Source organism: Sus scrofa, chromosome 15 (genome assembly GCF_054392235.1).
Source record: "Sus scrofa isolate SSC_HxYL_T2T_F1_AM1 chromosome 15, Sscrofa_HxYL_maternal_Yorkshire_Landrace_v2.0, whole genome shotgun sequence".
In the NCBI taxonomy this organism is placed as follows: domain Eukaryota; kingdom Metazoa; phylum Chordata; class Mammalia; order Artiodactyla; family Suidae; genus Sus; species Sus scrofa.
The window spans coordinates 35,515,228-35,535,430 of NC_139397.1; the positions used below are offsets into that span (position 1 = coordinate 35,515,228).

At 34.4% G+C, this 20,203-nt stretch overlaps 1 protein-coding gene across 13 annotated transcripts in view; it reads left to right on the forward strand.

Annotated features, from left to right (window-relative positions):
* The window catches only part of DPP10 (dipeptidyl peptidase like 10), a 1,405,335-nt gene that overhangs the window by 875,954 nt on the left and 509,178 nt on the right, over positions 1 to 20,203 (forward strand). For 11 of the 13 annotated variants that reach the window (XM_085001430.1, XM_085001433.1, XM_085001436.1 and 8 more), the window contains one exon: positions 9,857 to 9,971. The exons of the other annotated variants lie outside the window; for them this stretch is intronic. In XM_085001430.1, the coding sequence (XP_084857556.1) occupies positions 9,857 to 9,971 (115 nt within the window). The remainder of the gene's footprint in view (positions 1 to 9,856; positions 9,972 to 20,203) is intronic. 13 annotated transcript variants of the gene reach the window in all.

Genomic DNA, 20,203 nt, shown 5'->3' on the forward strand with positions numbered 1-20,203 from the left:
ATGAGGATTACATATAGCATCTCAAAGTTTTACTATATTTTTAAGTAATATAAACATAACATCAATTGCCTGCAAACCTTGATTCCTTTTCAGCTCCATCTTTCCTACTTTATTATTAATGTTGTGAATTGTCTTTATATTGTATACTTATTAACATATAAATCTTTTTATTTTTTATTTAATTATGTAGAAAAATAAAATGTAGAGATAGAAGCCAAAATTATAGTAATAATCATTTTTATATGTGTTTTCATATTTATCTTTGTGAGAAACTTTGTATTTTCATATAACCTCAAGTTACTGTTTAGCTATTTTTTCACTTAAAGTTGAAGGACTTCTTTTGGCATTTCTTATAGAGCAAGTGTAGTGGATATGAGGTCACTTATCTTTTATTTGTCTGGGAATGTCTTAAATTCTCCCTCATTTTCAAAGAAACTTTTTGCTGGACATGAATTTTTTTTTTTTTTTTCAGTACTTGTATGTGATGAGTCACTTTTTCTTCTTTCAAGATCTTTTGTCTCTGTCTTTTAATAGATTAATTATAATGTTTCAGTGTAGGTCTCTGAGTTTATCTTACTTGGAATTCATTGATCTTCTTGTGTTTTTATATCCATGTTTCCTCAAATTTGAAGAGTTTCAGCTACTATTTCTTCAGATAAGCTCTCAGACATTTTCTTTCACTCTCTTTTTCTTCTCCTAGAATTTCCATCATATGTATACTGCTGTACTAAATGCTAACCAATAAGTCTCTAAGGTTCTGCTTACTTTTCTCCTTTCTTTTTCTTTTAGCTCCTCAAACTTGATAATTTCAAATGACCTGTCTTCAAGGTCACTGATTCTTTTTTCTACTGAGCCTCCAGTTGAATCCCTTTACTGAATTTTTTAACTCAGGTGTAATTTTCAACTCCAGAATTTTCTGTTTTTTTTTTTTAATAATTTCCATATCTTTGTTAATATTTTTATTAGCTTCATGTATTCTTTGCCAATTTCCTTTAATTCTTTGTCCATGCTTCCCTGTAGCACTTACAGCATACTTCTGATTGCTGTTTTAAAGTCTCTTTAATAAATTTAAAACATTTGTTATTTTACAGTTACTTTCTAGGGCTTTATTTTGTTCTTTAAATGGACTATATTCTCCTGTTTCTTTGTATGCCTTATTTCCTTTTGCTGAAAATTGAGCATTTGAAAATATAGCTACCTCTTCCAGTCTTTGGAGAATGGCTCTGTACAGAGTTTGTTCTTTAGTCAGTCTATCAGGAAGCCTCAAGATATTCTCAGGTCTTTTTGCAGCTTTTGTCTTGGGCCGATGTATGTTTCCCCCCACCCCACCCAAACTCCCCTGTAGAGATGAATATTTTTAAATGCCTTAATATCTTTAAGAGTTGCACCTTGCACTTTCTTAAGGTCCGAGGTGTTCTACTATATATCCCTGCTAGTAATCTCTTGTTCTCCAATGTTGCTCCTGCAGTTTTCATGTGCAATGGAAACTTCCACTGCCTTTCATGCCTTTGAATCTGAGATCCAAACTATGCTACTTTTTCTTTCAGGCAAGATGGGAACTAGTCCCTCAGGGAGCTCACAGATAGGCTAGAGCATGCAAACAAGTTCCACTCTTTTCTTCCATCTGAAGGAAAGAATTGGCGATTGAACCACTTCCTTCTGCTCATGCTGCTCTGTGTCAGGGAGGGAATGTGGGCATTAAAAAAATGCCATGAAATTTCCTACATTTTGGAATGTGACTTTTCTAGATTGGGCATTTGCTTGGTTGCTGCAGATGCTTAACTGATTTTCAGAGCTCCAGTAATGATGTTTTAATCAGTTTGTAGTTGATTACTTGATATTTCCGTGGGGGACTGAGGGCCTGGAACTTTCTAGGCTGCCATCTTGATATCAAATCTATTTGCTTTTTTTTTAAAATTTTTTTTTATTTATTTTTTTTTTATTTTCCCACTGTACAGCAAGGGGGTCAGGTTATCCTTACATGTATACATTGCAATTACAGTTTTTCCCCTTTTTTTAGTGCTTTTTTTATTTGCAATTTTAGTTGTGGTTTTGAAGCCTAAACAGGTTCAAAATCACAGATGATCAGCCAAACCTCTAAACTATGATGGTAGGAATGTGAAACTATTACTGAAAAATACGTTGATGATAGCTGTCATCTTTATTTTATTTCTCATTTAATGGTGATCCGTCTACAAACAAACATAATTATCAGGGAGTGATAAATGCCAAATTATAATTGAGATAATTGCTAGTTCTTTTATAAACCAATTAATGGTGAACAAATAAAACCAAATCAGAATTTAAAAAAATAATAAAATAAAGCAATAAAAAACTCTCAATTTACATTTCTAACATGCTCATGGCTAATGCTGATGCTGTTATCTGTAGTTCACACTATGAGCAGCAATGATTCAGCACTGTCTCATGTATATACTGACAGCACAAAGCTATAACAGACATCATTTTAAAAAATGTATAACTGGTGATCATTAACCAAAAATATGTACTTTGTGTAGCATAGAGTCCTCTAATTAGAGAAGCATGATAAATGAGGAACTGGTGAATGTCCATGCATGTAATGGGCAGTTCTAGGAAGCAGTAGGTATTACAAGTATTGAACGTCAAATTAAATTTGAAAAACAATCTCTATGATTGTATTTTCTTTATTGATATTCTTAGATGTTGTAGGGAACTATCACTATAGTTCCTAATTGTGGATGTTATTTTACAAAATTTAATTATTATTTATTTCGAGGTCCTGCATTTAATTCACCAAAATTTTATCTAGTATATTTGCGGCTATTTCTTTATCTAAATTGAGTTTAAATTTTTTTAATGTGCTTTCTTTTTCAGACGTACTATGAAGACAATGTAAACATAATAAAAATTTAGATTTTGTTTTTCTTTTAACTCTAAAGTGTTTCAAATGGTATAGGAATTATTTGTATCTTGGAAGCAAAATCTGTGGCCCCGTGTTTTTGTGGAGATACTTAAAAATTATTTCATCTTCTTTTATGTTTACTGGCCTATTCCAGCTTGTAAATTTTGTCAATTTTTTTTTTTTTTGCTAAAAGAAAAAATGAACACTTTGTTGAATTTTCTATACCTAAGTGTTTATTTTTATATGAACTTTCTACTTAAAAAAGTAAAGAAATCATCTTATTCCTGTTGTCTTTCCATATTTTTGCCTGTGTAGTTGTGTAATCCCACCATATCCAAAACCTCATTTTTTTTTAGGAAATTCTGACTGAATGTTCAAAGAAAAAAATTTCTATCAGTACAAGGAAATTAATAACTTCTCCCTTCATTTCTCATAGAACATTTTTGTGGTTTCCTATTTTACCCTTATTTATGTAACTTTGTACTATGTTAGTGATAAGCAAAATTTTTACTAGGGAAAATTCTTTTAGTCATTGGGGAAAGTTCTTATTTTTATTTTTTGTCTTTTTAGGGCTGTACCTGCAGCATATGGAAGTTCCCAGGCTAGGTGTCGAATTGGAGCTGATCTACACCACAGCTCGCAGCAATGCCAGATCCTTAACCCACTGAGCGAGGCCAGGGATCAAACCCATGTCCTCATGGATACTAGTCAGGTTCATTACTGCTGAGCTACGACAGGAACTTCAGTTCTTATTTTAATTTGTATTTCCAGATGTATCTAATGCAGTATTCTGTATTCTACAAGATTTCAGTGCATTATGTTAAATAGAATGGTTTAAAGAGAATTGGCCAGTTCTTCAGTGCCCATATCTCAAGGTTTTACATACCAGAGCTGGCTAAACTTTTCTAAGAATGATATAAAAGGATTTTTATTAATTTTAAAAATAATTTGCCTGGTGGCTTTTAACTCAAAAAATGCTATGCCCTTCTAATATCATGAAATAATATAGAACATTTACAAGAATTTTAACTTTCTTCAAAATATTTTATAATTATTAAGTGTAAATGTCCTCAGACTGTTTCTTGACCTGTTCACAGTTGAGATTATAGTTGTGAATGTGACCTCCATGAGTAAAGCTAAATCATTTAAATACAAAATAATTCAAATTTCTAAGATATTTAGCAGGAAATTCCACAAAAATATTGTGGATTGAATGTCTTTCCCCTTTTTTTTAGGAATTGATTGAATTCATTTCAGAAAATGGTAAGTCAGGTGATGAAGTCTTAAGCACATCAGAAGGGTTTTAAAGCACTTAAATAAATACAAGGAGGGGAATAAACGAAAAACAAAGATTTGAATTTTTGAATGATTGGTGAGAGTATGTTGAGAATCAAACAAGTTAAGAATTGATATATTCAATGTTAATAATCTAAACCTAAAAGTTTAACTTCACCTTTTTAATGATATTTTAAATGTCCTTCCTTGTGGTTCTTAGGAAGCAGACATATGATAGAAGAAAATCTTGTTTTATTGAAATGTATGCTCATCCAATCTATAGACATCATTTCAATACCTTGATTTTCTCCCTTCTTTCTTGCTCTCAATCACTTTTTGATACAATTTTAATATGGAGGTATCATATTTCTTCTCAAGATGCATATAGCAGATGAATGTGGAGTTTTTTAATGGGTAGTACAAGTGGAATTTATACTTATATTAATTGTATATATTTATATCCTTTACCTTATTTTTAAGAAAATTGAATTTGTTGGTTTGGCTTTTTTCCTGATTTTGCCAAATGAAATGATATATAATAAACCTTGCTTATGATTTCTAGCAATTTTTCCTTTGTATTTGAATAAATTTAAAATGTATTTGGATTTAGGTAAACTAGGTGTATTGTGGACACCCTTGTTTTATAAGCTAAACTGTTCTTTGAAAGGTGATGAGTAATTTCATTGACAGTAAGTGCAACATAAAGAGCTAAGTTGCAGATTCAGTTTAGTTTAATCTGCAGCACGGGAATGTCCCTAGACAACTGCAGCACTGAATTTCCTCTAGAATGGACACAAGGGTTTTAACTGATGCATCTAAAAGACTGACTAAAAGACTGACTTTAAAAGCAACTTTCTATATAAATTATTAGATAGTTGTTCTTGCACCTTCAAACCTCTCCTGGGTATGTAATATCCCAACATTGACTCTCTTAGGCTTACAAAGCATTCAGATGACCACACTTCCAGCTCATACTGCTGCCTAGCTCTGTAGATGTCCTGCAGGCTTGGCATGTATGTTTTCAATGTTGGTTGGATGGTGTGAGAAAAAGAATATATCTATATCTATATGTAGATATAGATATATGACTGGTCACTTCGCTGTACAGTAGAATTGACAGAACACTGTAAATCAATTATAATGGAAAAAATAAAAAATCATATAAATTTAAAAGAATAAAACTGAAAAAGAAAAGAAAAGCAGAGCCAATTAGAATCACTTCTTCAACAGGAGCTATTGAGGTTGTTGAAGAAGAAGGGAATCTGAAGAATGGCAACTGTATTTTGGGATCCAATTATCAGTTAAATGAAGCTAAAAATAATTTCAGTCAAATTAATCATAGCAAGTATCAACACTTAAAAGTACTATTAATGTGTATTTAATTAATGGCATAGTTCTCTATACCCTTTCATGTACCATTTATACCACTTAATTAATTGGGCAATTATTTCCTAGCACGTATTAAGAGAACCAGTGATTTTTTAAGTGACCTAAGGAACATAAAGTTATCTAAGATGTGCTTATTACTTTAAGGAGCATGACGGCTTTAAGGAATCACCACCATCATCATCATTATCATCATCAAAACTGCTATCATTCATTCATTCATTCTATTGTTTATTATATATGGCATACCTAGTATGTACCAAACACCATTTAAAATGCTGGGGATGGGAGTTCCCGTCGTGGCGCAGTGGTTAACGAATCCGACTTGGAACCATGAGGTTGCGGGTTCGGTCCCTGCCCTTGCTCAGTGGGTTAACGATCCGGCGTTGCCGTGAGCTGTGGTGTAGGTTGCAGACGCGGCTCAGATCCCGCGTTGCTGTGGCTCTGGCGTAGGCCGGTGGCTACAGCTCTGATTCAACCCCTAGCCTGGGAACCTCCATATGCAGAGGGAGCGGCCCAAGAAATAGCAACAACAACAACAACAAAAAAGACAAAAAAAAAAAAATGCTGGGGATATGGCTGAGAAAGGTCATCTGGATTCCTGACATTAGGAAGATTCTAATTCTAGAGAGCTGAGACAGATATAAAGGAACATTTAAATAGTTTAATATATTATTTTAGATATATAATTAATGAAATACAGCATAATATATACTTATAAGTGATAATGCTGTCAAGAAATATAAATATAACTGAGAGGCTAGAAGGGAATGCATACTGTTATTTCAGAGAGGGTGGTCAGGCAAGGCTTCCCAAAGGAGCATTTGAGATTGAATCTTGAAAAAATGGGCCAGAGAGAAAGGGTTATATGTGCAAGTGAACTGAGGAAGAAAATTCCGAGCAATTCACTAAGTGTGAACTTTCTTATTGTACATTAAAATAAGAGCTTTGTTTGAATAATTTGTTTTCATCCTTGTTACATTTTAAAATACTTATTATTCCAGTTGTTCAGAAAAAAAAAATCCTAGGCATAGAGAAATGTGGAAAGAAGCATGTTTGAAACCTCATAGTTATTAAGTAGCAGATTTGGTCTCAAATCTATTGGTACAATGTATTTTAGGAATTTTTTTTCTCAGAAGGATAATTATATCTGGCTTGTATCGGTGGGGGGAAATTTCCAAGAGAAGAGATATTTGGTCATGATGGTGAATGATGGACAATGTCTGTAAGTGAAAGGAATTGGATGGAGAAAAATTGAGAGTGGAACAGTGATGTGGAGTTTGAAGCGTCTGAGACGTGTGTGGTGAATGGTCAATAGAACATCATAGGGAGCTCAAAAAAAGATCAGGCTGGATAAGAAAACTGGATCTTGGCTCTAGACAATTGTTATTCTAGACTCTCAGGTTTGCACTTAATTCTTTTGCTAGTGTATAGACATTAGAGGATTTTGTGGAATAAACTGACATAAGTAAAACCATGTTTTAGAAATATTATAATGGTAACGGAATTTAAGGTAAATGGAAAATAGAGAATGATAGTAAGAATTCCTTAAGTCTAGGATTCCTTAACAGCATCTTGTAGATTCCTTGGGCATTGATGAGTCATGTTAGAGGGGCTCCACATTCTCATATGTATCACTTTATGAACAGAAAAGTATTTTTTACTCAAACATGTTTTACCATTTTAAAAATGGTATCTATTTTTTCTAATCTTTATTACTAAGAAATACTTTATTTGAAAACTTTACAGAATTCAGAATAGTTTTTATATAATTGTGAATTTTCTCAAATAAAAGGTGTTGAATACAACTGTTATTATGTAGGAATTAGAATCATTCTTTGATTCATTCATTGATTTCTTGATGGATTCATGATTTATCTTAGAATGAATCATTTTTAGAACAGTATGTTATAGTGGCGAGTGTGTTTTCTGAAGCTAGATTTTGATGAACTGGACACTGAGATATGTCACTTATTAACAGTAAGTAGATTTACATCTCTAAACCTCATTTTTCTTATCTGCAAATTTGTGAAAACAACAGTAATCCCACCTGATTCTAATGAAGATTTTGTGAGATTATGAATATAAAGCCCATAGTACAATACCAAACATATAATATGATATCTGTTATTACTATTAGACAATGTTTGATAGACATTACGTAGTTGCATCATATTCAGAAAGTGAAAAGCCCACTCTTAATTCATTTCCCTAACAATATGCCTTGAGTTCTAGTGACAGTGAATCAAGATCAGAATCAGTAGATCTAAAATTATAATCTACTCTTGATTCCTTGACTGGACTGAAATGTCCATTATAATGGTTTACATTCATTTTTCCTTTTTCTTATACCTCCTTCAGAGTTAATAAACATGAAAGCTTTTATGATTCTTGGCCCAACTCACTCCCTATTGTTTGTCACCCCTTCTTTCATTATTTCTTGGTTCTTGGGATGAGTGTTTCAAACTTTCTAACCATCATAGGCTTCTATTTCTTTCTAATCTGTCATTCTGGCTTCTGAGTAGCATTAAGTGGATCCTAAAGATGGAAAATATCTGGCCATCACATCACACATATTTTTTTTAATGGCCACTTTCAAGGCATATGGAAGTTCCTGGGGCCAGATATTGAACCTCAGCCTTAACTGCAACCTATACCACAGCTGTGGCAAAGCTGGATCTGTTAATCCACTGCAGTGGGCCAGGGATCAAACCTGTGCCTCCACAGTGAACAGAGACACTGCTGTCAGATTCTTAACCCATTCCACCTCAGCAAGAACTCCCACATCACACAGAAGAAACTCACCTAAGAAACCTGCAGTCACATTGCATTCCAGAAAAGTGTTTATGGTGCTAAGACAACTGCTGTTTGTCATGATGTTACTTTGATGCTGATGACTTGATGAATTTATCCATTGTCTCAATTTTTGTGGAATAAGTTTATGAATGGAAATTCTAACCCAAATCCAAGAGGAATAGAGATTTTAGATAATAAGATTAATAAATGTGGGAGAGAGGCATGGAGTAAGCCATTAAAAAAAAAAATGGAATTGACCTCTGCTGCATTTGGTTCATCAGGGTGGAAGACAAACCTCAAGCTACTGATCTGAGAAGGGGAAAAACAATAACAAAATACCTTTTATGCATGGTTTCTTTGTGCATTTGTTTAGGACATAGTTCTTTAAGTCCAAAAGGTTTATAGCAGAATTAAATTCCAACATCACTGAATGAAAATTGGCATTTGTGCTTTAACCTGTGAGTCACAAGAACACATTTATAGTTTATCAAATGTTTGCTATTTTATTTATCTTTGTTTAAAGGAAGGCTATGGTTTTTGGGGTGGTTTGTATACACAGCAGTGAACAGGAAACTTTTATGTTTTGTCTCGTTTGTCCCCAGATCACTTGGCTATTTCTGAAGAAAGGAGGCTTTATGGAGCAAAAGGGGTTGGGGTTGTTTAGGAAGAAAGAAACAAGAGGCTTAGTGTTTTATAAATTTTATTACAAAGAAAACCTGGCATTCATTTCAAATCAGTGTGGTCTAGTCTTTACTTTGGTGAATTATGCTTACAAATCAACAAAGTAGAACACAGATCATCTTAAAAAATGAAAAGCTTTCCTATATGTGTTGTAAGAATTGCTCAAGTTTATCTTTCTGCATCAATCATACTTCCTTGCCAGTATCATGCATGCTGCCCAGGGAGAGGATGTCATTAACCATATGGTATAGAATCACTCATTTAGTTTAGTTACTACATCCTGTTGATTTCTATGTGTGGTAGGAGGATTATTTAAAAAGGACCTTTGGGGTTGACAAATATGCACTGCTTTGCAGTGAGGGGCATTTTGAATGATTTTTCCTATCTCTAGACTTCTTTCTCCCTTATCAGATAGACAAGTAGTCTATGGTGCTTCCAGAATATCAGTATTTATATCTTTATAGTAGATTCCATTGTAGCAAGAAAAAATTGTAAATGGGCACACTTTATTTCCATATTTTGCAGAGTATTTTGGCTATTATCCTAGTGTTTAGAGGCAATGTATTTTAATGCCATTTATATTTTGGACAGCAAGCATAAAGCTTTTCTGGTTTATCTCTTGGAGAAATAAGATTCCCCTCCCCCAAAGATAGCCATTTGTAATAAATGCACCTTTGAATAATTAAATGAGCTACCGAAGAAGAAAAGGATTCTAATCAGCTTTCAAACTGTGATTCCTCCATGCACTGAATCATTCCTTTATGAATACATTTCTCTTGGAGCATGTATAATTATGAAACTTCTTCTTTTTTTTTTTTTTTTCTGTCTTGGTAGGAACTGGGAAGTAACAGCCCTCCACAGAGAAACTGGAAGGGAATTGCTATTGCCCTGCTGGTGATTTTAGTTGTATGTTCACTCATCACTATGTCAGTCATCCTCTTAACCCCAGGTAATCCGTCTTTATTACTCTCTTATGATGGTATTGTGGATGATAATTTCACATTCAAATGCCTTAAGAGGGTAGTCGTTTGTGGTGTCTTAGGGCACATTAGCATTGGTTGGAATAAAAAAATGCATAACCAGACATTTTGCAAATGGCACGGTAATTCTGTGGTTTAAATATCATGCAAGATATTTTGGGACAGCTGAAATGTAAAATACATATATTGAGAATACCAAGGAGACCTTTGTTCTCCATTGCTACTTAGAGACTTGTTATGTTTGTCAATTTAATAGAAGCAGGGGGATATTTGACTTTCTTTGTGGGTGGAGATGAGGGAGTAGAGTTTGGAAGTTTCCATCTGTAGGAGATAGTCCAATGCTAATGACATAAGGGAGGATTTGACACAGAAGGTTAGATCAAAAGAGATCCAGCTAAGTCTCTAAATATAGACACCTCTACTTTCTTTCTCTTTTCTTTTTCCTCTGTAGTTTTTACATTCTCAGTTTCTCTCTGTCTAAAGACCCTCTCCAAACTTTGCCCTTGTAATATTCTTTAAATTGTGTTCTTGAGATTAAAGATTTGAACATTAATATATAAATTATCAATAGGCTTAATTCTTTTGGGGGATTAATTCCATACTCAGAAGTTTTACTGCTCTTTAGTAGGTGCTAATACAGAAGGCTTAGAAAAGCTGCTCACATTTTAAACTCCCAAACTGTCTCCCAAGAACAACAGCAACAACAAAATATTTGGCATGCTGCTACAACCCACCCAGCTATGTTTCTTAAAGACTGCTCACCAAATATGGGTCAGCATTATACAAAAATAGTCATTTCTCTGATAGGATTGAACTAGTCCGGAAATCAACTGACATTATGCAGCCTGTTGTTAAACACTAAGTATACTTCATTTCCTGCCCCAGTTTTGTTATTTCCATGCCCCTTAAACATGTTGAACTTATTTCCTCATGTATAACATGTGATTAACGAAAGCTCTCTTTCACAGAGTAACTTAGTCAACTAATTATGGTGAGTAATTATACCAAATAGCAATATCAGTTGCTCCAATATGGTCCTTTGTGAAATATACTGTCTTAGTAAGAACGTTGGCTTTGAAATGTGTAGATTTGCAAAAATACGCTTTTTAATTATTATTTAACATATGAAGAGATTGAGAAAGAAATTAAGGCAGTCAGCAGAGAGGAAAGGGGAGAGAAGGAGAGTCTAAAAAGAAAGAAAGGAAAACATTTTCCCTGTGAAGAGCTGACTTATCCATTATTCTCTTCAGGAACCATCTTTTAACTTCCTCATTTGTACATCTGCGGTACAGTGTAATTGAGCAATGTGAAGGCTGTAAGTTGCTGCCAGTTGCCAAGAATCCTTATGTTCAGCATAGTGTTTCACTTAAACATAGGAATTTTGACATAATTATTAAAAAATGAATGACTTCTTCTGTTGGTGTCTGTCAAACAGATGGAAGAAATTGGTGTCATAAAATGCCTGTGTATTTCTCTTGAACTTTCTTCCATCAAATTCTAGCATCCTTTCCCCAGTGATTCACTTTCTCAGATTTTCTTGTTCACTCTCTGAGGCTATGGTGATGCTTTGGGGCCTGTGAGAATTTGATATAACAAAGACCTTGTAGAGTTAATCACTCACTAAATGAAACTTCCTCTATCCAATCCTTTTCAAGTTGTCCTATTAATAAAAACATCGTATGGTTGCATTCATTTTGTCATGTACTTATTCATTTCTGAAAGCAAGAAGTTAAACAAGACATTTGAGTTCTGGCTCTAAAATAACTAGTTTTGTGAAGTTGGCTAGTAATTGAGCCTTGCCCGTCACTTTACTCATCTGTATTATGGGGGCAACTCATAGTTCCAATTTTACAGAGTCACTATGAGGGATAAATGAGATAATAAAATGGAGATGTTAGGTACAGTGGGTAGATTTCTGTTGCCATTTTTCTTATTATTTTTATATTAAGTACTTACCACCAGACACAGTGAGGGAGATTTCTAAAAAAAAATATTAAGTCTTTCAGAAATATAGATCTGTGATTTTAGTTTTAAATTACAGCCGGTGGAAAAGTACTAAATATTTAATTCGGAGTCAGTATTTCAGTGGTCTGTTCATTCATTTATTCATATATTAATAGATAATCATGGAGTTCTTACAACATTCTAGGTACAATCGTATTTGGCCTTGCCATCCCCTGCTTCATATTTGTCACTTCCAATCTCCTTTTCCACCAAACACAGCAACCACACATCCTCACCCAAAGAGTTAATTTCATATGAGAGTAATCATACAAATGGAAATGGCAATTATTATATAGATTTACAATTTACTATTTATTTTACATACCACATATTCAAATGTCTTTGGATTTCACTGTTATTTTTGGCAGGAGTGTTATGAAAAAGGTCAGTATGCTTGAGTAGAAAAACTATTGCCACAGAAAGCAATTGACTTGTATTCTACACTCTGTTTGTAAACTCAATGTCACCAGGGGTTGGAAGATTATATAAATTGATGACATGGATAAATGTAATGATGGTGGTTAGGAATTTGCTTGAGTGATGAACAAGAAAATATCGGCCTGGCTATATGGCCTTCAGAATGGTCTCAAACCCAACAGCAGAGTGAAATACAAGGCCAGAAAACTAACAATTTGTGTTCCAAGACCTGAGTCCTAAGCCTGCAAGTCCTCATAGAAGTTAGTCTTGCCTCCCTCATGAGACAGGAAAAAACCCTGAGTTTGTTTAACCTCTGAGTCTGAGGGCTAGAATGTGCATCAAGACCATGAGTGCAGACTTTTGATTTAGTATTTATATGTGCCTATGCATGTCTATGGTCAGACTACTGTGTACTGAGCCTTCCTCTTCTTTTTTTAAAGTTTTATTTAGGTTTTTATTTTTTCTACTGTAGTTGATTTTCAGTGTTATGTAATTTTTGCTGTACAGCAAAGTGACCCAGTCATATATATATGTTCTTTTCCTCACATTATCCTCCATCATGTTCCATCACAAGTGACTAGATATATTTCCCTGTGCTAATGGCAGGAACTTACTGGTTATCCACTCCAAATGCAATAGTTCCTCTTCTAACTCTCAGACCTGAGATACCTCCACGAATAGACCTGCAAGGGAAGAACTCCAAGTAAAGGAATAACATGCAACATCCCCCTCTAATCTTCCCATTGCCCACAGATATGTACCCAAGGCCCAGCTGTCTAGGTAAATAAGTCAGGCAGATGGAAACTTTCAACCAGGTAGAGGAATTCATGTCAGGAGGGGAAACTTCTGATTCTGAAATAATTCAGGATGATACTTGACTTTTTATGATTGACTCTAGAACAATCCTTTCAATAAGAGTAAGCATTAGAAATTTGGATGCTTTTTATAGCTGTATGACCTTGGGCAAATCTCTTACCTCCTTTGACCTTGAGTGTTTTGTTGAAGAAAAGGGCATCTTTGGTTTGCCAGAATTTGAAGCAATTTCTTGATGTTCATTATAGCCCTAATATCTATGATCTAATAAAAACTTCAGCAATATCAGTGGATTGCTGAGTAACAAATATAACAACAGACTAAATCTGGTGAGCTCTCTCACTAAGCCCCTTCTACCTTGGAAATATATGTAATTTTTTGGGGGGGTGGGTGGAGGATAAAACATACAAAGGTTTATTTAGTCTAAGAGATGATTTAGAGACTGTTTTGCTCAAAATAGCATCATATTTTTGGGTAAGTGCTAAGGAATGTAAGCCTGTAACCAGAAAAACACATGTTCATTGTAATTTTGGCTTGATTGCAAATTTTATTACAGAAGTAATTTGACACAGGTGTCTTAATTTCTAAGATTGTCAGCAACTTCCCTGCCTTGTGAAAAGAAGTCCTAATTATTTTCTAAGAGTGGGTTAACCATTCAAGTATGTCTTTAATAAGTAACTATTTCTTTAAAAAATTCTGTTTTTTTTCTGATTAAAGGACAAGTTTATTGAGATATATTAATAAAGCCCATATATTTTTTAAAAGTTTTGTTGAAGTATAGTTGATTTACAAGGTCGTGATCGTTTCTGCTGTTCAACAGATTGATTCAGTTATACTTGTACACACATCCATTCTCTTTCAGGTTCTTTTCCCCCATAGAATAGAATATTGGGTAAAGTTCTATGTGCCATACAGCAGGTCCCCATTGGCCAGTCATTCCCTATACCTCAGTGTGCATATGCCAATCCCAATTCCCCAGCCCATCCTTCCTCCTGTCTCCTTTGGTAAGTTTTTCAAAGTCTGTGAGGATGTTTCAGTTCTGTAAATAAGTTCATATGTATCCTTTTTTTTTGGATCCCACCTATAAGTGATATATGGTGTTTGTCTTTTACTGTTTGACTAAATTCATTTAATATGATAGTTTCTAGGTCCATCCATGTTGCTGCAAATGAAATTGTCATTCTTTTTTGGCTTAGTATATTCCGTTGTATATATATACCACCTCTTCTTTATCCATTCCGTATGATCCAGCAATCCCATTCCCAGGCATCTATCCAGAGAAAACCATAATTTGAAAAGACACATGCACCCCAGTCCTCATTGCAGCACTATTTACAATAGCCAAGACATGGAAACAACCTAAATATCTACCCATGTATTTTTGGTCTGTATTGAATTCATTTCAAGAAAAAAAAAAAAACAGTACTCACATTTATTTTCAGGATTTGTAACAGTAAGATCAGTAATTATACTCTACAAATGTATGAGTGAGTGTACATTCAGGCCTAAAGTTCTAGAAACCAGTCTTAAATAGCTATGCATTTACTTTGCAGTCTCATATTTATATGTAATATGACAGAGAACATGGTTAGGAAACACTGCAAGCAGAAAACAATTACCATTTTGACCTGCTTTGAAAAGAGAGATGCATATTATAATATATTTGGTAGAGGGTATTCATTAAGCTCTTCAGTCTGGTTGCCATATTGAAATAACCACCTGTAGACTGTGTATCTTCCATCAATTCTTCAGCAGCAGTGGCCTGTTGCCCTTTGATAGGTGTCTGTAATCAGTCAGTGTCAAAACAGGGTCATTGGGTTAATTTACTCTCATGGTTGACTAGAGACAACAGAGTAAGTTACTGAAATTGGGTCTTTATCACAAACTCTAGCGCTGGCTTTTAGACATTTTTAAAATTCATGTATTATCTCCTCTGGATGAGCAATTTGGGTTGATCTCTACAAATCTATCAGAGTTTAAAAGAAGCCAAACATTCACAGATAGGACATCAGAACTCTTCTTGATCTCAGTTAAACAACAATTAATTTATTTGTTTTTATTTTTTCTTTTTTGGCCATGCCCACAGCATGTAGAGGTTCTTGGGCCAGGGATCAAACCTGTATCACAGAAGCAATCCGGAGCTGCTGCAGTCACAATATCAGATCTTTAACCCACTGCACCAAGGGAACTCCAAACAATCATGTGATAGGGATTTTCCAGTTCCTCTCTATAAATGTCTTTGTTTTCTCTTTGAGGGGTATCTCTGAGAGGGAGACTTTTATGATAGATTACGATTCCATTTGGGGAAAGAATTTACACAGATTGAGATTGCCACTGTGATGTAGATGGTAGATCTTTAATGATAGATGATGAAATTAGGCTAAAATAGTTCATTTGAGCCAAAATTGAGAACCAAGGAAGTACAGGGAACCTGAGAAATTTTTCCAGTTCTCTCTGGAAAAGTAAAAGAAAAATTGGAAGTTAACTTTTAAGAAGGTTGGCCCTTCTCTGAAGAAATATCAACTTACATGTATTTTCCAAAGAGAGTGGAAAATCCTCTCATTTATTCTTTGTTACACACTAGTTTAAAGAAAGTAGAGTAGTTATCTAGATGACATATCTAAGGCCTGCAGAATTTGGATGACTTAGGTACTTAGTTTGTGGAGAATATATAGCAGATAGTGTGATTTAACTTGACCTTGATATCAACTGACATGAGTTGATGTCTTTGCCTTGATACGTGCTTGCAAATATGACTTTGAGGCAAAAAATTTCCCTCTTCCTATTGACTTAGACACCAGATTTTTAAAAAGAATGACTTGACCCTTTTAAAACGAGGCTTTAAAAAATTAATATGTCCCTATTTATTAAAAAAATGTATTTTTCCAGAAAGCATTTGATAAAAATTGAGCACTTTATTGGACTGGTGACAAGCTGATTTGTTATGGCTACGCAAAAACTCATAATGAATTTATTCTGGTTACTATTACGTTCTATGAAAATAATAGCTCCTGGTTATAGTTAGTTAAAATGTCATGTTATATTATGTTGCAAGCAATCTCTTGGCAGCTGTAATTTAAAAGGTGTCATTTAAGCATCTGACCTGTGTTTTAAAATGTCAAAGCAACGATTAAACTATCCCATTATGTTTTTATGAGGGGAAATAATGTTTTACAGATTCTGAGATTTGCATTACTCACTTGTAAACATCAACATCAACCAAGATAAAAATTGTTTATTTTATTTTGTTGAATTAAAAAGGGAGATGTGTTGTATTGATAGGCATAAGCTAAATTGTCTCTGCTTGTTTTCCCAAGAACAGCACAGATGAGCACATTTGAATATAGTATTACCCAGGCATAATCACGCTGCTAAAGAGAAAACAATGACAGATTCTCAACAGTTTCCCCCCAGATAACATGAATTGTGGTTGCTTTTCTAATAGATTTATCTCTTACGTTGAATGAAAAATAATTTTCTCTGGCACTAGTTAAGTAAGAATAGTTATTTATTTTGTCTTTGCTTTATAGTTGCATTTCTATTTTTAAGTCAGATTTGATTTCCTCACCTATTTTCATCTTTTTGTGTTGTCCAATCAGATAAATAATGCATTTAGTTTATGTTATAATGTGCTCATTTTTACAAGAGTCAGAGGAGACTCTGTTTTAATAAGTAACATTTATTTATTTATTATCTGCTTATTACATGCCAGGTATTGTACTGAGTGCTTTAAGTGTACTGCTTCATTTATCCTCACAGCACTAACATGAAATAGATACTATTAATTGGTTCATAGTCTACATTATTCAATTGAATCTTGAAAGTTAAATTGCCTGTCACACAAATAGAATGTGGGGAAGCTGGGTCCCTATTCCAGGCGCTTTTGGCTCCAGCATCTGTCTTCACCTTTCAAATGTAAGCTAAGATCATATTGTACATACGGAAAGTATGGGCAAGAAGCATTTCAGAAAAAATAGGGAAGAAGAGAGACAGATCTAGAGAGAGAGAGAAATTCTGCTTTATTCTGAGCCTTGATTTTTTTTTTTTAATGAGTGTATTATTCTCTCTATTTCTATGTGGAATGCAAAGCAAAGAGGGAATTAAGCTGGGTGGACAGGGAGGCTAGATAGCGAGGAAGTGACAGAAGTAGGCAATTGTAAAGTATGCATATGAGTTCCTGTTGTGGCTCAGTGTGTTAAGAACCCAACATACTGTCTGTGAGGATGCAGGTTCAATATCTGGCCTTGCTCAGTAAATTAAGGATCTAGCACTGCAAGCTGTGACACAGAACAGAGATGCAGCTCAGACCCAGCATTGCTGTGGCTGGCAGCTGCAGCTCTGATTCGACCTCTAACCTGGGAACTTCTATAGTCACAGATGTGGCTATAAAATGGAAAAAAAGTATGCATATAAATGCTCTTTCACCTGTCATACCTTTTTTTTTGAAACATCAAACACTCATAATAAAATATAAGTGAACATTTTCTTCCCTAAGCCACATTGTATAAAAATTATTTATATGTTGCTGTACAACTTTAAACATGTAGTTATGTTTTTTATTTGTCTTCTTCTCCCATCCAAGTACTAACTGACCCAACCCTGCTTAGCTTCCTAGATCAGATGTGATTGGGCAAGTTCAGGGTGGTATGGCCATAGACTATTTGCCTTCTTCTAATAGAAATCTTTACATTAGGAATATGATAGCCCGACCTCTAATAATGGGAAATCCAGATAGCCTAGTCCTTGAGAAACACGGTTTCCTTAAGAGAAAGAGTTGTATCTAGTTGCCCCTCCTTATGGAAAAAAAAATTAACCTATATTTGCCCTCTATATTTGTGAAAGGAGTATTTTAACATTCAGTTTCTTAGCTTGGAAGTGTCACTGAAGTCACCTCATTCCAGAGTTCATTTATTAGGTATGAGAAGATGTAATATCTGTAAAAATAAATCATCCTTAAGTTAAAAAGCATTTTAAAGTAAATAACATCCCACTTCCTGCCTTTGCTCTGGAAAATGAAAATTTACCTGGATCAATTTCAATGTTTGTTCATTGTTTTGGCTTATTTTTTCACACTCTTTCTCCTGATCTAAGATTGTTCAGTTGAATGTAAAGTCCAACTGAGAACATTCTCTAGAAAAACTGGCATCAGTGAAACTAGACTTGGGAAACATACTTACTTAAATGAAATTATGTACCTTAAATCTGTACATAATAATTTGATTTTTGCATGGGGTGTAGAAGATCTCTGATGCTAGTCTCCCAGCCTACTGTGCTTTTTCTGTGGCAGCCTCAGTAATTATCTAATATTAGGGAAAAAAGCCTGAGGAATTTACTTTTTTATATGTGTTACACCATATGGATATATACCATATACTGTAAAATTATCCACTTTAAAGAGAACAGTCCAGTGGCATTTAGTGTATTCACAATGTGTGTCACCACCAGCTAGTTACAAAATATTTTACCAACCCAAAATGTTGACCATAGTGCCCATTAAGAAATTTCTCCCCATTTCCCATTCCCCCAGATCCTGACAATCACCAGTCTGCATTCCGTCTATAGATTTACTAATTCTGAATATTTCGTATAAATGGGATCAAACAATATGTGACCTTTTGTGGTTGACTTTTTTCACTTAGCATAGGGTTTTAGAGGTTCATCTGCATAATCACACATCAGCAAAGACTTCAGTCCCTTTTATGACTGAATAGTACTCTGTTGTATGTATGTATTATACTTTATTTATCCATCTATCCATCCACTGATGGAAATTTAGAATATTTCCACTTTTTGACTATTGGGAATAATGCTGTGAACATGTATGTCCATGTATTTTTTTAATTGTTTTTAAATTTTTTTTGGGGGGTATATATATCCAGGAATGGCATTGTGAGGTTATGTGGTAATTCATGCTTAACATTTTGAGAAACTAACTGCAAACTGTTTTCTACAGCAACCAAACCATTTTACATTTCCAACAGCAATACACATGTGTTCTAGTTTCTCCACATCCTCACCAACACTAATTACTTTCCATTTATTTTATGATAGTCATCTAAGAGGTCTGAAGTGACATCTCATTCCATTTTAATTTGCATTTTCCTAATTATCAGTGATGTTGAGCATCTTCTCATATGCTTATTGGCCATTTGTTTTCTTCTTTGAGGACTTGTCTATTCAAGTATTTTGCAGGTGTTGATCAATACTCAAACCCCTTTAATTATACTAAACTTACTTATTAGCTATAGAAGATTATTTTAGATTCTTCGGGCCTTCCTATATAGAGAGGATAATAATATGTTCAAATAGAGAAAGTTTTTATGTCTTCATTTCCAATTTGGCTGTCCTTTATTCATTTTTCTGGCTGGATAAAATTCTGGTTAGAATTTCCAGTACAGTATTGTATAGCATTGATGAAAGTGGACATCATTGCCTTGTTTCTGATCATGGAGGAAAGCGCTTAGTCTTTCTTCATTGACCAGCACTTTAACTGTGAGTTTCTCATAAAGACCTTATTTCATGTTGAAGAAGTTTCCTTCTATTCCTAGTTTCAAAAACATTTCTATAAAGGAAGAGTGACAGGAGTCCCTGCCCTGGCGCAGTGGATTAAGAATCCGACTGCCGAGGCTTGGACCATTGCAGAAGCATGGGTTCAATCCCTGACCCTGTGCAGTGGGTTAAAGGATTCAGTTTTGCTGCAGCTGTGGTGTAGTTTGCAGCTGCAGCTGGAATTCAATCCCTAGCCCAGGAACTTCCATGTGCTGGGATTGTGGCCATAAAAAAAGTGACTTTTTTTTTTCAAATGCATTTTATCATCAACTGAAATGATTGTGCTTTTCCTCTTTTTCTTATTCATATGTTGTATTATATTTTTTTGCCAGGTTACCCTTATGTTCCTGGAATAATCCTCTTTGTTAATGGTGCATAATCCTTCTGATATACTGATGAATTTAGTTGGCCAATTTAA